Source organism: Haliotis rubra, unplaced genomic scaffold, assembly GCF_003918875.1.
Source record: "Haliotis rubra isolate DU_JTF1 unplaced genomic scaffold, ASM391887v1 Scf925, whole genome shotgun sequence".
Taxonomy (NCBI): domain Eukaryota; kingdom Metazoa; phylum Mollusca; class Gastropoda; order Lepetellida; family Haliotidae; genus Haliotis; species Haliotis rubra.
The window spans coordinates 140,027-158,785 of NW_025767663.1; the positions used below are offsets into that span (position 1 = coordinate 140,027).

The following is an 18,759-nucleotide window of genomic DNA, read 5'->3' on the forward strand; positions in this document are numbered from 1 at the left end:
ACTTAATTAATCTATTGGAAATGTGGCTTTACCGGCTACAGCCACGTAACTGAAATGTGGCCTTACCAGCAATAGTCATTTTTGAAATGTGGCTTTCCCTGCCTGTCACCGAATATAATGTGGTTCAGGGTCTGTGAGACAGACTACTGACCCCCCAATAACTGACCTACCTAGTCATCAGCTGTAAGTCTCTTGAGTGGTTACAAAATGTGGGATTGGGATTTTTTGCTGGACCATGGCAAATTTATTTATAAACAAATATTTATTTAACGATCTGTTCATGTCTACTGCAGTAGACTGAATCTTTTCTTTAATCAAATATATTAAAATCAGAAGCAATGTATGCATAGTCGGAAAGAAATGAATGTATTATAACCGTGTTGACCTTAAAGTTTCAGTAAATTCTTTTTTGAAACAGTCTTAGCAACGAATTAAGTTCTAGGTCAAATTAGCTGTATTTTTGCCTTTGTAAAACTTGAATTTTTAGCCATTCTAACTGAATAAGGTGTGATCAAGACAAACTGTTGTGTACAGGGTGGTGGATCATTACCTTGCTACCAACCTCTGATTTGCCTGATCCCGACTTGGTTATTTACATGCTGTCATGAAATTGCTGTTATAATGTTGACTTCAGCAGTGTAATCTCCCTATCCCTTTCCCTCCTTTGGTGACCCATGAAGATTCGAGTTTGAATTGGTCTTCAGTAGCCCATGCTTGTCATCAGAGGCGACTAACAAGATCGGGTGATCAGGCTCGCTGACTTGGTTGACACATGTCATCATATTCTAGTTGCATAGATCGATGCTTATGTTGTTGATCACTGGATTATCTGATCCAGACTTGATTATTTACGGACTGCCGCCATATAGCTGGAATATTGCTGAGTGTGGCGTTAACCAACCAACCAACCCTTCTTTGGTGGTGCTGGTGGTTGAGTACTCTATCTCACAGTCCTTGAACCATATTTCTTACTTTTTAACACCACTACTCCAGAAAGTCATGTTAAAGGTCTAAATGAAGCAAGTCTAGATTTTTCTCCAGTTCTACCAGCCTCGACGGGGATTTAAATTCAGTTCTTTTTTTCTGTCAGAATTTTATCTTTTGAGGTATCAATGTTAATCTGGTGGTTGGGTGGTGGGGTCCTTAAAGCTTTTACTGCTATAGTATCAAGGGACCCCAAGAGATATATTCGTTTATTCATTGTTTACTGCATCATTCATCTGCATCATTCATTTCATGAAGTTTGGCATCTGCATTGTCAATACTTAATTTCTTTCATTGCTCACTGCATTTATTATTTAATACTGCAAATGCATTTAGTAATGCCCATATGATGAGGATATCACATATTTTAAAAATTCTGAACTTCTAGGAGGTCTGGTATGAGGAGTGTCCTTCACATTTATAGCAAGTCGACTTTGTTTTTGTTTCACTCGTCCAGCTGAAATACTATTAAGTGACAACTTATTCAGTCCTCATGGGGCCCCTGACAGGCTAGGACTGTTAAGTTAGGGTTGGCCATGGGGTGGTTATGGTTTGTTCATCTAGTTTTTGAATCAAGGGGTCCTTTAAGTCTGTAACTTCAAAGCATCACAGTCAAGATAAGGACCTCTTCTCTAGTATAAGGCCAATACCAGAGGCTGTGCCTTAGGTCAACAAAAGAGACTGTACCTCAGGCCAATATGCATGATAACATTGCTGGTTCCTGTGAAGTTTCTGTTATAAGGACATTCTCAATTCAACAGTTTTATTGTTTAGGGTGTTCATAACATATTGATTAAAAGTAGTGAAAAATCTTTCATTAAAATGCATAGTTCAGAATACCATGATAACTTTGCATATATCAAAATGTATTCCTAATTGATACATGCTCAGGGGCGATACGGTAGCCTAGTGGTTAAAGTGTTCGCACGCCATGCCTAAGGCCTGGGTTCAATTCTCCACATGGGTAAAATGTGTGAAGCCCATTTCTGGTTTTCCCCCTGTGTGATAATGCTGGAATATTGCTAAAAGCGGCGTAAAACCCACCCCCTCTCTCCCTCTGTCTCTAAACAAATATCTTTACTTAAATGTATGCTCCCGTATAATTGTGATGTTGACAGAGCGAATAGTTGATTTGTTGTTAAACTGAAAACATTTTTTGGTAGAGTTGATGATGTGGATTTTTTTCAGCAAATTTAATGTCAGTTCTCAAGACCAAACTAATAATTAAAGGAGGAATCATTCGGTGGGTTGATTTTTCACTCACGATTGAGTTGAAAACAAATCTGAAAAACAATTTTCTGGTTATGATTATGGTAATAGTTACTGAAGCCGACTGAAACATCAAAATCGGAAATATTGTTGATGTGAATTATTATTGCTTAACGATGATCAATACAAAAATAGTGTCATCAATAATATCTTATCTAAACTACTGTGATGATATTAAGTTTGAGTTTCACAGACAATACACCAAACTTACCTATTTATTCATGGTCTATTTCTAAATCATGTACAGGATGCTGCTTTTATTAACCCATGCATAACTGTGTAACCAGTCAATGCAATTTCACTCATTGATGTGAAGTTTGTTAAATTGTTTAACCATTTTGCTCCAAGTTACTTCTCCTATATTTAATTTGTCAATCTATCAATTTTTATTTGATGACTTTGATCTCTATGATCTGTTTTGATAGCCAGTGATAATAGCTTATTAAAAATGCAAATTGCCCTGTGGAATGGCCTGTTGCCAGCTGGCCATTAGTGTCATGGATAACAATCTGTAGCTCTCAAGATAAGCTGCATATTCATGTTAAATAAACAAAAATAATCACATTTACTCAAATAGATATGAGTTGTGTATGTACAGCAAGTTGGGGGCGGTGGGGTAGCCTAGTGGTTAAAGCGTTGGCTCGTCACGCCGAAGACCCGGGTTTGAATCCCCACATGGGTACAATGTGTGAAGCCCATTTCTGGTGTCCCCCGTCGTGATGTTGCTGGAATATTGGTGAAAGCGGCGTAAAACTAAACGCAAACGCAGTTGGTTGGTTGGTTGTTTAACATGGCACTAAGCTATATCCCAGCTATATGGTGGCAGTCTGTAAATAATCGAGTATGGAACAGACAATCCAGTGATCAACAGCATGAGCATCGGTCTACGCAATTGGGATACGATGACATGTGTCAACCAAGTCAGCAAGACTGACCACCTGATCAAGTTAGTCGCCTCTTACGACAAGCATGGGTTACTGAAGATCAATTCCAACCTGGATCTTCACAGGTCATGTACAGCATGTACAAATACAGGAGTTAATGACACAGAGTGTAATTACCCAGTGTTAAGTTTTCAGTTTATATACCAGCTTTGGTCCATCTCTATTACTGATTGAATGCAGGCATATAAACGTGTATGAACTCAGTCGCAGTGGATAATAAGACAAAAATGTTGTATCTGGCATAAAATAAGTCAGACATATGGATTATATACAAGTTTTGTGACAAATTTGAGGCATCACATAGACAGCTGCAGTTTAGAAATAACCTGAAACAGGTTGTCAGCAGAGTTGTGGTTTAAGGTTCACTTTTTAGTTTAAGAATTCCTAATAGACTGGACCCCTGAAGGTCTGGGTTAGAATATTTATCTTCAGTAACCCATGCTTGTCGTAAGAGGCGACGAACAGGATCGGGTGTTCAGGCCCGCTGACTTGGTTGACACATGTGGTCGGTTCCCAATTGAGCAGATCAATGCTCATGCTGTTGATCACTGGATCGTCTGGTCCAGACTCGATAATTTACAGACCGCCGCCATATGGCTGGAATAGTGCGGTGTAAAACAAAACTCACTCACTCACTCACTCCTAATAGACTGGTGTCCCCCGTCCTGATATTGCTGGAATAATGCTAAAAATGGCGAAAAACTAAACTCACTCACTCACCCTATTAAACTGGACCCAAGGGAGAGAAACGAAACTGAGAGATAACATAGGATACAGCAACTATTTCGAAGCCTGAATCATTTTCTTTGGTCAACCAAAAGATGAATCCTTATCAAAATTAAAATCTGATGGAAATGATGACAAGGGAGAGTTTTGGGTGTAAATGTTTGTGCAACAGATGGTTATAACAAGGAAGTAATCAGCAAGACAAGACATCAAGCACAATCATGGTTGTTTTTCATTACTAATTATGCTTTTCCTGCTTTGGTACATTATATAAGCATGTGTATTTGAGTAGACTTGTTGGGTGTAATACATTAGTGGTTTGAACTGAAGGAGGATCCTTGTTGGGAAGGAAGATGGAAACAAACACTCATGAGATCAGCATGATAAAACCAATCCAATTGTAGGGAATTGTGAGGATGATGTATTGGAATTGGTCCCCGACTTCCTTTGCTGATTGTAAGAAGATTGGATGTTCAGGCTGAATGACTTGTTTATAGTGTATCATCGCTCTAAATTATTTATAGGCTGATGTTATATAGCTGGAATATAACTGAGTGTAGTATTCCACAACACTACACGCCACACCCCACGCCACGCCACGCCACGCCACATGCCACGCAACGCCACCCTACGCCACACCCCATGCCACGTCCCACACACAACCACACCACACATACCCATATCACACCACCACACACTACCACACTACACATACCCATATCACACCACCACACACTACCACACTACACATACCCATATCACACCACCACACACTACCACACCACACATACCCATATCACACCACCACCACACTACCACACTACACATACCCATATCACACCACACACAACCACACTACACATACCCATATCACACCACACCACACACCACACCCATATCACACCCACCACCACTACCACACCCATATCACACCACCACACACTACCACACACACATATCACACCACACCATACCACACACACCCATATCACACCACCACACACAACCACACCACACATACCCATATCACACCATCACACCACCACACCACACACACCATATCACACCACCACACACACTACCACACTACACATACCCATATCACACCACCACACACAACCACACCACACATACCCATATCACACCACACATGCCACACACACACACCATACCACACCACACCACCACACCACACATACCCATACACCACACTCACCACACCACACACAACCACACCACACATACCCATATCAACACCACACACACACCACATCTACACATACCTATATACACACACCACCACCAACACACATACCCATATCACACCACACACACCACATCACACCACACCACACCACAACCACACCACACACCACACATACCCATATCACACCACCACACACTACCACACTACACATACCCATATCACACCACCACACACTACCACACCACACATACCCATATCACACCACCACACACTACCACACTACACATACCCATATCACACACACACACACTACCACACTACCACACACACATACCCATATCACACCACCACACACTACCACACTACACATACCCATATCACACACACCACACACATACCACACACACACACATATCACACCATACCACACCACACACACCACCACACATACCCATATCACACACACCACACACACACACACATACCCATATCACACCACCACACACACACACTACACATACCCATATCACACCACACCACACACACACCCATATCACACCACACACAACCATATCACACCACACCACACACAACCACACCACACACCACACATACCCATATCACACCATACCACACCACGCACAACCACACCACACATACCCATATCACACCACACCACACACAACCATACCACACATACCCATATCACACCACTCACCTCATCCCATCCCACACACCATCACACACCACTCCACACCACATTTCACATCCCATACCACACTACACACCCCATACCACACCACACACCATCCCACACCACATCACACACCACACCACATCACACTCCACATCACACACCACACCACACACCACACACCATCCCACTACCTCTTCATTGTAAGGCTATTATTGGTTTCTCATCTATGCTACTGTTGCTAACTTGACTCAACCATCATTTCACTTAATGCCTAATTTTTTTATCAAAAGGGTAAGACTTCCGTCCGTATCCCCCCTAAATTTTAACGATGAGCAAAAATTTCTTTCACTGGCATTTTTAGAAGTTGGATATGTCTTTCAGTATGTTCAGATACAAATAAAGAAACATGTTAAAACTCATCCTTATCAGAGGAGGAATATATAATCAAGTTATATGATTTGACTAGAATGAAATTTAAAGGGGGATACGGGCGGAAGCCTTTCCATCAAAAGCTAGAAAAAGTCATCAAGAAACAAATATTCAACATTTGGTAATATCAAGGATATTTTTTGCACATTTGCTGCATATTCACTGTCAAGATCACAATTACTACAATGTGTGTTATAGTTTATGTTTGAGGTGTGCTCGGTGCAAGCTAGAGCAGTGATGTAAGCAGTGAGCGATTGTCTGTGTCGGAGGTGTGTAGTATGAGAGACCATTGTATGTATCTGGGAAGTAAGCTTGGAGGTCAATCAAGTCAGGTATTATAGCTTGGGGGGTATATAAGCACTGATTTGAAAGGTGAGAGTTGGTAACCAGTTGGAAAGTGTATGTGCTTGTCAGGTTGGCTGTTTTTCCTGTATATTTGACTGGTTTTCCAGGGTAGGTGATACATTTGTGGTGTAGTGATATTTTGACTGTTGATGTGAGTGTATGTGAATGATGGGTGTGATGTACGTGCTTGGGTGAGTAGAGGCAAGAGAGTGAGTGTGTTGGGTGATTGTGAGAATGAAGTGGTGAGTATGAACCATTGTACATACAAAGCAGGTTTAGTTCATAAATCATATTTTCTTTCAATTTTGGGTTTGTGTTTACTCTAATATGTGATATTCATGAACAAATTGAAGTACAATGCAAGTAACTTCTAAACAAGCCATCTGTCTTTACAGGTTAAATAATGTTAGAAAGATCTTTAGATACGAAAATTCAACAAATGTTATATGTTGCTAAAATGGTTTGGTGTTTTTCTATTCTTCAGAATGGAGTGTTCCTTTTGTGATACATTATAGAATGTGTGAAGCCCATTACTGATGTTCCCTGACTTGATGTTACTGCAATATTGCTAAAAGCAATGTAAAACTCTCTCACTCACTCATTAAACATTACAAATCCAGGTTAGAATTGATCTTCAGTAACCCATGTTTGTCGTAAGAGGCGACTAACGGGATTGGATGGTCAGCCTGACTGGGTTGACAACTGTCATTTTATCCCAATTGTGGAGATTGATGTTCATGCTGTTGATCCCTGGATTGTCTGGTACAGGTCCGATTATTTAGACCGTCGCCATATAGCTGGAATATTGCTGAGTGGGTCGTAAAACTAAACTCACTCACTCACTCATTAAACATTAAACATTAAACATTACTGAGACTGTGTTTGTATTTGCAGGTGCTCCGGCAGGTGCACCCCTCCCTCAATGCGCGGGACGATGCACTGGGGTACATCGAGGAGCTGATGATCCAGCTACTGGCTACCCTGTGTTCAGCACAGCCTCACTCTGTACAGGATGTGGAGGAGCGAGTACAAAGAACCTTCCCTGACCCCATCGACAAATGGGCCATTGGCGATGCCCAGAATGCCATTGAGAAGAGCAAAAAGAAGAATGAGAGTCACACTCTTGTCTTGCCTGTGGATAAAGTTCATCCTTTGCTTCGGGTACGTTTCAGATATGTACCGTGGGTCAATGATGTATATCAGCTGATCTGGCTAGAGATGGATTAATTATTCAAGTTTTTTTTCAAGATGTTAAGGGATTTATCTATGCCTACTTATAGTACTAAAAAGCCTGATTTTCAGCCTCAATTGTTTCTTTGAGTGTCATTTTAGAAGTTGAGAAGTACAATATAGACCAAACTTTATGGACAACAACTTCTTACTCGTGAGTGCGACATTTCAATACAGATTCCTGCTTGACAAAGGTACAGGAATCTGTATCGAAACGTCACGCTCATGAATACCGTAAGTTTTATCCCTAAAGTTTGTTCTATTTTGAGCCTCAAATTTTACAAAACATGTTGATGAACACTTTAAAATTTGAATTTTAAACTTTCCAAATCAACTCTGGTTTCAGAGGTCATTTGTATTTAACTGATAACATGACCAGAAATTATCAGTAATGAGCAGTAATGAGCAGAATAACCCGCCACTAAGTAGGGGTTGCCAGGGGTGGAAATAACCCATTGTCCGACACCTGAGTCCAGTGTTTTTTTCTGTCGGGCAAGCAGATTTGTATATCACACTGTACCGGTGTCCAGTTGATATTCCAATGTTAATTATGATGTTTATTTAAAAAATCAACAAGAAACGGCCGGTATAGTGGAATAATTATCAGGGCAAGTGATTTTACATGTGCCACTGTACCGGAGTACACTAGCAATTTTAAAGTTATTTCCACCCCTGGTTGCATCATATTTATGCGAGTAACTGGATCGGGTGACGAGACATTGAGTCGTGTCCTGGATGTTGTGTCTGCAGGAGATGCTGGGTTATCGGGTGGACTACCAGGTTGCTGTGTACATTGTTGCTGTGTTGGAGTATATTGCTGCTGACATTCTCAAGGTAGGTCATCATTGCTGACTGATTTCATCATCGTGCCAGGCAGGATGGGATCCTTTACTTTACGCTTCTCACGATGTTTGTGCTTTGATGGACAGCTGGTATAATCCAGTGGAATTAAGGCTGTCCTGTTCCTTTAACTTTAAGTTACTACAGTCAGATCGTCCCGCCGAAGACCCGGGTTCGAATCCCATTTCTGTGGTGAAGCCCATTTCTGGTGTCCCCCGCCGTGATGTTGCTGGATTATTGCTAAAAGCGGCATAAAACCAAACTCAGTCAGTCAGTCAGTACTACAGACAGAATCAGCCTCATCAGCATGTTGATTACTGTTGTGGTCTCTTCAAGGACTTGTGTTCTCGTGTTCACAATGGCTGCCAAGTATGCTAACATCGAGTGATTATACTAACTGCCAAGTATGGCAAAGATCCCATGATCACAAGTTGCTGAATATAGCTAAGACCATGTGATTATATTAGCTGCCAAGCATGGCAAAGATGGAGTGATCACAATGGCTGCAAGTATGGCTAAGATCCCATGATCACAAGTTGCTGAATATAGCTAAGACCATGTGATCATATTAGCTGCCAAGCATGGCAAAGATGGAGTGATCACAATGGCTGCAAGTATGGCTAACTTGAGTGATCACAAAAGTTGCTAAGTATAGCTAAGACCATGTGATCATATTAGCTGCCAAATATGGCAAAGTTGGAGTGATCACAATGGCTGCAAGTGTGGCTAAGATTGAGTGATCACAATGTTTTCAAGCATGGCAGTTACTATGCCCAGAGAAAACAACTCAGATTATAGGTATCATGCTTTGACAGCTTTGATTATTGTACTCACTGTCTACAGTTTTGAATTAAGGGATCCTTGATCCTTAAGATTTTTGGGTATTGTGTATTTGAAACCGGCCCTTCACATTTCATGCTTATTTTCAACCACTGCTATCAATACATAATTGAATACAAACAAATAATACAATGGTCACTGATCAATTGTTTCTTGAACCAGGACTATTATTTTCACATGCAGCCATGTATTCAAACCTATTTCAGTAACAACCTAATAATTCTGAGAATTTTGTTAGTTCTGCATGCAGTTTGTAAGTGGTAGGTTTATCATTGGCCTTATAGAATCAGTGTTTCTGTTTTCCGGTATATACTGGCCTTTGTCCAAAAAATTAGCTGTTTTGGAAAACCCCAGGATAAAAATAGCGGCATTGCGATAAACTCTACATTTCTGATTGGTTGTTAGGGTGCAAGGTCTCACCCACAATGAAAAGCGGGATCACTTGGCCTGTAAAATTGACAAATGACTGATATTTGAAATGCTGGCCGGTCACAATTTCCAGGGTGAAAAATGCCAGCAGAAACACTGAGAATGAGAATTGTTTTTGACAGGAGACTTATTGCAATGTATGTGTGTGTGTGTTTAGTTCACAGGCATCTATGTGAAGAACATCAGGCATCAGGACATCACATCGCAAGACATCAAGGTGGCAATATGTGCCGACCAGGTAAGTCTCTAGTGGAGGATCAGTGAATATTAATAGAACATAAACTCCATTTACCCTGCAGTCCCCTGGTCAGTGGAAAAGGAAACGCTTTAGTTACATGTTGAGCTAAACTACAGTGTTCATAAAAAGTTGTTTGTCAGTGATGACATTCCATTCCTTAAGTGTTACCGACCGCCTCCGTGGTGTAGTGGTTAGAGCGTCCGCCCGTAGAGCGGAAGGTTGCGGGTTCGATCCCCGTCCGTGTCATACCTAAAGACATTAAAATATGGTACTTGTTGGTCCCTGCCTGGCGCTCGGCATTAATGGGTACAACAAGGACTGGTCGGCTCGGAGTCAGTATAATGTGTCTGAGTGGGGTATTCATGCTTCACTGCGGCATGGTATCTCAGTGGGCTAGCACTATAAAACCAGCTTCAGTCTGGGCTAGTACAAGCAGCCGCACATACACATACACACGCATGCATGTCGTCATATGAGCGAAATATTCTCAAGCACGACGTAAAACCCAATTTCACCTCACCTCACCTTAAGTATTACCACTTTTACAAATAAGCATAACCCTGAAGATCCGGGTTAGAATTGGTCTTCAGTAACCCATGCTTGTCATAATGGGTGACCACATCGGGTGGTCAGGCTCGCTGACTTGGTTGACACAAGCCATGGTTTCTCAGTTGTGTAGATCAATGCTTGTGCTGTTGATCACTGGATTGTCTGGTCCAGACTCGATTATTTACAAACTGTCGCCATTTCGCTGGAATATTTCGGAGTGCTGTGTTAAACAAGAAACATATGAGTAGGTGACAAGTCTGTAGCAGACTTTTGCAGAGGAATATTGAAGTGGAGTGATATGCACATATCTGATGAACATCTATACTATGTCTGAGGACAGGGTGACCCAGTAATCTAAAGCTCTCCAATTCACCATTCATAGTTGCATCTCTTATTTTGTCTTAATCATGTTTCTAGGTTTGTCAGCACTATACATGTGCCCATGCGTTTCCCCAAAGTTTTAAATATCTAAGACATGCTTTGTTTAAATTTTCCTCCCATATCAAACTGACATGCCATGATATGCTGTTCAAAGCAGCGTCAGTCCCCACTCTCACTCCCTTTATTACCTGTGACAATCCAGGTTAGAATTGATCTTCAGTAACCCATAGGCGACTAACGGGATCGGGTGGTCAGGCTTGCTGACTTGGTTGACACGTCATCGTATCAGTTGCTTAGATCGATGCTCATGCTGTTGATCACAATATAGCTGGAATATTGCTGAGTGCGGCATAAAACTTCACTCACTCACTCCAGAGTGTTACCATTGTGGTCCGGCTCTGCACTATTTAAGTTAAAACATTCTGCTAAAAATGTGAGGATCTGCCCTAACTAAACCATGCACACAATGTCAGATATAGATATTTTAAATGAAGTATATCCTAAAAGGTAATGATAAACCATTTATTCATCCCCCACATCTTTGTCCTACAATTTTCCACATGGCTGTTGCTCCTTTTTCAGGTGTTGATGGACATGTTCTCCCAGGAGGAAGTGGTTTCATTTGTAGTGGAGGATGAGCCAGTGCGCCGCGAATCAATGACCTATGAAGAGATTGTGAAAGATTTTATTGTGGAAGAGACTCAGTACATGCGAGATCTCAACATGATCATTAAGGTGTTCCGAGCTCCGTTTGCTGACCTGTTTCCACGCAGCAAGGTGAGTTGGGCATTCACTACTATGTGGAGTTGAACTCTGACAGGACATTGGTACTATGGCAGATGTATTGCTGCTCGTAGAATTCACTGTTGTTTGAGGGGATGGTTTTCTAGTCTGCATTTCTAATGATAATGTAGGGCGGTCAGGTAGCCTAGTGGTTAAAGCGTTCGCTCATCACGCCAAAGACCCGGGTTTGAATCCCCACATGGGTACAATGTGTGAAGCCCATTTCTGGTGTCCCCCGCCGTGATTTTTCTGGAATATTGCTAAAAGCAGCGTAAATCTAAACTCACTCACTAGTGATAATAATGTAAGTGGTGGCCGTGGACAGGCTTGATAACTTGGTTCATTGTGCATCATTTTCACATTCTCACTTCCATGAATCCTTCACAATATCAGTCACTGTGTCATGGTTAAAACATTTGGTTTTCACTCGAAGATCCGGGTTTGATTCCACACATGAGTAAAATATGTGAAGCCCATTTCTTGTCACCCAACTAAAAATTGTCAGAATATTGCTAATAACGACTTAAAATCTTACTCACTTATTCATTCACCCACCCATTTTGTGGGAATACAGTGTCCAAATATTAAGCCAAGAGGGCAGGAAACATTGTGTTGCCTTTATTGTCCCCCACCACAACGCGGAACGGGGGACTATGTATTAAGCAGCGTCCATAAGTACCCCCCGATTCTTGTTAATACGATATCTCATTGACTGTTGTGCTCAATGTCTTCAAATTTGGTGACAGCCCACATTAGGGGATTATGCAGACACCAGTTGATTTGGGTGACCTTGACCTTATCTTCAAGGTCATCAAGCCACTTTGAACACTTTTCAAACTCTTGTTAACGCGAAATCTCACGCACTGTTGTACCCAATATCTTTAAATTTGGTGACAGCCTACATTGGTGGATTATGCAAACACCAGTCAATTGGGTAACCTTCACCTTATTTTCAAGGTCACCACGACCACTTTTCAAACTTATGTAAACGTGATATCTCATAAAACATTGCACCCAATGTCTTCAATTATGTCGACAGCCTACATTGGGTGATTGTGCAGACACCAGTTATTTCAGGAATTTTGTGTGACCAACAAAAAAACCCTAGTAAATATGTTATAAATATTTCATACTTCTTCAGCATTCTTCTTTATATTGCCATATAAGTGTCAAACACTTGTTATGTCTAAAACCACAGTTGTTGCTTATCTGACATTGTGTCATTAATAATGCAAGTCAGTTAATCTGAAACTATTAAAAACCTGAAAGGACTAATGGTATTTCTGTTTAATGTGATCGCCTCCGTGGTGTAGTGGTTAGAGCGTCAGCCTGGAGAGCGGAAGGTCGCGGGTTCAATCCCCAACCCTGTCATACCAAAAGACGTTAAAATATGGTACTTGTTGATCCCTGCCTGGCGCTCGGCATTAATTGGAACAACAAGGACTGGTCGGCTCGGAGTCAGTATAATGTGTCTGAGTGGGGTATTCATGCTTCACTGTGGCATGGTATCTCAGTGGGCTGGCACGATAAAACCAGCTTCAGTCTGGGCTAGTACAAGCAGCCGCACATACACATACACACGCATGCACATGGTCATATGAGCAAAATATTCTCAAGCACGACGTTAAACCCAATTTCACCTCACCTCACCTCTGTTTAATGTTTCCATTGCTATGTAGTGTAAGTGTCCGAATTGAATCATGGACTTGTTGGATATAACTGACTTGAGAGAGTGTTTGTTCAGGATCTGGAGGTGATCTTCAGCAACGTGCTGGATGTGTACGAGTTTACCGCCAATCTGCTCAGCTCCATGGAAGACCAGGTGGAGATAGCCGAGCAGAACGAACCACCGTGTGTCGGCACATGCTTCGAGGACATGACCGAGGTAGACAACTTTTCTTGAATATCCATGTTGAGATTGAAGTGGATGATGATCACATACTTGGGACAGCTAGTGTATTGTACTCCCCTTTTCAGTGAATCAAGTTGTATTTCTTCATGAATTCAATTCATTATTCGTGATTTTGAATGAAATAATCATGATTTACATTTTAAAAGGATTGTTTTTGCTTCAATTTAAGTGTTATTTATCAATGCGAGATAAACAAAATTGAATATATCTATGCCAATCAGGATGAGTTAGAACTGATCTTCAGTAACCCATGGTTGTCGTAAAAGACAACTGACAGGATCGGATGGTCAGGCTCTCTGACTTACATGTCCTTGTATCCCAATTGCGTCAAATGAATGTTCATGTTGTTGATCAGTGTGGTGGGGTAGCCTAATGGTTAAAGCGTTGACTCGTCACGCCGAAGACCCGGGTTCGAATCCCCACATGGGTACAATGTGTGAAGCCCATTTCTGGTGTCCCCCGCTGGAATATTGCTAAAAGCAGCGTAAAACCAAACTCAGTCAGTCAGTCATGTTGTTGATCACTGGATTGTCTGGTCCAGACGCGATTATTTACAGACCGCTGGAATATTGCCAAGTGCAGCTTTAAACGACAATGAACCATCTAAAATGCCACTCAAAGAAGTGACAATGAGCCTGTTTAATAAACAAGTAGCCCAGTGCAGACATTAACATGTGTTTTCTGTGTGAAGGGGGAAGAGTTCAATGTGTATGAGAAGTATGTGGACGACATGCTGGCTCCCCATGGCAAGGAGCGGCTAAACACACTACTCATGAGGGACGATGTCAGCAACTTACTCATCAAGGTAGCAATTTGTTTTAGGAGATATCTAAAATTAAAGATTGTTGTTTTGAATGGAAAAAGCCCAAATAGCATGCTTTAATATGATGTCATTTTTAGATTTTGTATCCCAACTGAAGCTTACTGACGAACACAACAGTTGTATCACAGATGGTGCTTTGGAAGTGTTGTCATTTCTAGGTATTGAATTGAAATTATTGGAACAATTCAGTGTCAGTGTGTTTAGTGTTGTTGACTAGGAGTGTTACACTTCACCTGTGTCTCAATGCATTGAATATTTATGTCTGCAGTGTTTTGATTAAAGTCTTAACTATCAAATGTTCAAAAAGGGATATTTTTTTAACTCATTTAGAGGAAAAAATTATTAGGACAGTGTAAAACCTGTCAACAGACATTGTGTAGTTTGACATTTGGTGTGTTGTAGGAAAACTTCAGGTAGACCCAGCCTGACACTTTCTTCGCTTCCTTACACATGTTAAAGAACCAGTGGTTTGTTTTCAAGTAACTTATGTACAATGAGCTGCATTTATGTGGAAGCAGCATTAGAAGTAACAGGGCAGCTGCAGCAATTGTAGGTGAAGTGATTCGTCCCTGTGCTTTCATTCTAACTTTCAAACACTGTTGAAGGAGAAAGCATCCTTGATGTACACCATCTCTTGTCTGTCTGTTTCAGTGTGCAGGGCAGGGCCTGAAAGCTGCCACTAAGTATGTTCTTCCAAAGCTGTTGCTGGGGCCAGTGTCTCACTGTCTTCATTACTTTGAAGTCATCAAGGTGAGGACAGCAGAAACAAGCTTCTTGTTTGGGGGAAATCAATTCAGTCCTTGACACTGATAGCTTTTTATACCCCCGGCATGTAATATAGTCGACGCCTCGTCCGTCTGTCGGTCGTCGTATTCATTTTGTTTCCAGAGCATAACTCAAAAACCGTTCAATATTTTTCAACAAAAAGGGGGTGCCTTTTGCTATTTACAGATTTTTGTCATTTTTCTTTTTCTCGGTTTCCATGGAAATGTTTTGGACTTAGTCCCAAACGGGAGGGGTGGGTTTCGTTTCCGGAGCACAACTGGAAAACTTCTTAATATCTCTCAGCAAAACTTGGCAGATATGTGAGGCAGATGCCAAAGTGGTGCCTTTTGCTATTTGGGAGAACTTTGGCATATTTATTTGTCCCGGTTTTCATGGAAAAGATTTCGGACTTAGTCCCAATAGGGAGGGGTGGGCTTCGTTTCTTGAGCATAACTCAAGAACCGTTCAATATTTTTCAACAAAACTTGGTAGATATATCAAACAGAGCCTTAAGTGGTGCCTTTTGCTATTTGCAGATTTTTGTGATTTATTATTTTCTCGGTTTTCATGGAAACGATTTGGACTTAGTCCCAAAAGGGAGGGGTGGGCTTTGTTTCCGGAGCACAACTGGAAAACTTCTTAATATCTTTCAGCAAAACTTGGCAGATATGTGAGGCAGATGCCAAAGTGATGCCTTTTGCTATTTACAGATTTTTGGCATTTATATTTCTCATGATTTCCATGGAAACGATTTGGACTAACTGTCAGATGATTTGTTCTTTCAAATATGTGGGGGCTGGGGGGATATGTCATCTTCTGATGACTCTTGTTAAACATAACTATAAACTGTGTGTGGTTATCAGACATGGACATCTTGAATGGAATATTGCTAAAGTTTCGTAAAACTAAACTCCTTCACTCACACATCAATGTTGATGATCAAGCAGACGGACAATTTTCAGTATATTTTTAATGTCAGTTATTTCCCTTTTGTCATTCTTACATTGAAGATTTTGCTGTATTTGCTTAGAACATGTCCATTTGTATGCATTAATAAACTATCTGCTGGGAGGATTATAAGAATTTTAGGTAGGATAAATACTTGACTTGTATCTTGATGCGACAGGATTTGTGAAAAATCTGTATTTTTATCCAGCTGTTGAAAGATACCAGTCAAAATGAAGAAGATCGAGAGTGCCTGATACAAGCCAGTGGCCTTCTACAAGCTCTCAAACTCTCGCTGGATAGAAAGTTCAGCGGTGGTAACATTCCCAAGCGTAAACCCTGGTAGGTGTATATTTCAGAAGCAGGCTGACTCCAATTTGTATCCATTATGTATCTTTATATTGTCAGATTTTTTAAATATAGTTTCGAAAATGCTAGGACTGTGTAAGGGAAACAGAAGTTTCAAACAGCTCTTTACTCATAAGCAGACTTATTTGTCAGTCTATTACTGCGAAACACTCACTTGTTACCCTCAATAAGCATCCATTGCTCACAGAGCAGTAATCTGTTCACCAGATAGGACAGTGATGCATTATATTACTCGTTAACTGAATATAATTAAAGGGAGATAACTCTTGTATTACATCTTCACATGAAGAGAGGGATCTTTAGTTGTTTTGTAATTACTGTCATGATTACTTCTGAGTTAATCACATACTTTTGTAGTGTTTCATGAAACTCTTTTTCTTTATTAGGGAAATATCAACACGTCTTCAAGGTCAAACAGGCCGCACAGCCATCTTGCAGAAAATGACAGACATCCAGAGAAGCATAGATGGCTGGGAGGGCAAGGATATCTGGCAGAGCTGCAGTGAATTCATTATGGGTGAGTCACAAGTCACAGTAGATGATTCTGTGTTATTGATGGGTTAGAATTGCTGCCCAGTAGCCGGACAGTAGTATCAATCAGTTGCTTGTCTGGTCCAGATTCGTCTCCATCTTGGGACGGTAGGGTGGCCTAGTGGTTAAAGCATTCGCTAGTTACGACCAAGATCCGGGTTTTGATTCCCCATATGGGTACAATGCTTTCACAGTATTTGAAGCATTGTCTGACAGAAGCATTTTCACTGAGCATTACAGGAAATGTGGACATTGATTAACAACTCACCAGTACCATGCTCTGGCTTCTGTCCTTGTATGAATTCTGTGTTTATGCACTTGTGTTGTTTTTCAGATGGGATCTTGACCAAGTACACCAGTCGTCGCCCTTCAGAGAGATATGTCTTCCTGTTTGATGGCCTGATCATCCTATGCAAGAAAAACCTGAATGCAAGGAGATCATCGGGAACTGTGTCTATTCCGGAGTACAAACTAAAGGAAAAGTACTTTGTTCGAAAAGTAGAGATTTTGGACAAGGAAGACACTGAAGGTAGCCAACCCAATTATGTGTGCAAGTCAAATTCATAATGTATTTATCCATCTTGTGAGTTTGTGAACCATCATATTAGTTTGTTATATAAGTGGAAACATTCGGAGTAAATTAATGGCCCTCTGTAACTGTACTATTCTGAGTACTCTGTAAGCATGATTTAATTTAGGATGGTAATATCTGTGTTTTGCTAAGAAACTGAACAAGCCTTGACAGGAACCCTTTAGCAGAGATACATGGGGTGACTTTCACGTATAGGGCCACACTCTGAGAGATCATATAAAACATACAACCTAATATGCAGGTTATTGATTGAAAGTCGCCATCAACAAGTATTCTTGTGTTATTGGTTTTCAGATGCTTAAGAAAGTGTGTTGTCATCTTGATTATTGCATGAACAATTGTAAAGCATGTCACTTACTCATAAAAGACAACTTTATCATAAACAAAAGCCATTTTCTGTATATTTATAGTGTCTGTGTGATGCAACCCGCCACATTATAGTATTAGAAAACACTGGTGTCCGAAAACATGTGACGTCTGAAAACCTATGATACAGCCATAATGTTAAAGATAACAATGTGTTGTATTATATCCTCAGATGTAACGTATTGCAGCAAACAATGGTGCCATACTACCCCAAAACAGGCATCCGACCTACCACAGTTTATTTCCAAATGTCCTGAGACATTTACTGTGAATGTGAAAATGTTTTCCAGAACCGAAGAATGCCTTTGAGATTGTCCCCCGAGACCATGCTGGTAGCATCACTCTGTATGCCAAGTCAGCAGAGGAGAAGGCCAACTGGATGGCAGCGCTGTTCTCCCTGCAGACGCGGAGTAACCTGGAGCGCATCCTGGATGGCATTCTGCGAGATGAGGAGAAGCAGCATCCCCTCCGTCTACCTTCTCCCGAACTTTACAGGTGAGTCCTTTGCTGGATTTTTATCAACGGGGTCAGGTGGTCAAGCTCGCTGACTTGGTGGACACGTTGT

At 41.1% G+C, this 18,759-nt stretch overlaps 1 protein-coding gene across 1 annotated transcript in view; it reads left to right on the plus strand.

The window, feature by feature from the left end:
• Positions 1–18,759, plus strand: part of LOC124264458 (son of sevenless homolog 1-like) — a 36,116-nt gene that overhangs the window by 4,629 nt on the left and 12,728 nt on the right. The window contains exons 2-12 of the mRNA XM_046699200.1: positions 7,496–7,762; positions 8,582–8,665; positions 10,098–10,178; positions 11,691–11,885; positions 13,636–13,776; positions 14,495–14,608; positions 15,278–15,376; positions 16,548–16,678; positions 17,092–17,222; positions 17,571–17,765; positions 18,485–18,689. Of these exons, the coding sequence (XP_046555156.1) occupies positions 7,496–7,762; positions 8,582–8,665; positions 10,098–10,178; positions 11,691–11,885; positions 13,636–13,776; positions 14,495–14,608; positions 15,278–15,376; positions 16,548–16,678; positions 17,092–17,222; positions 17,571–17,765; positions 18,485–18,689 (1,643 nt within the window). The remainder of the gene's footprint in view (positions 1–7,495; positions 7,763–8,581; positions 8,666–10,097; positions 10,179–11,690; positions 11,886–13,635; positions 13,777–14,494; positions 14,609–15,277; positions 15,377–16,547; positions 16,679–17,091; positions 17,223–17,570; positions 17,766–18,484; positions 18,690–18,759) is intronic.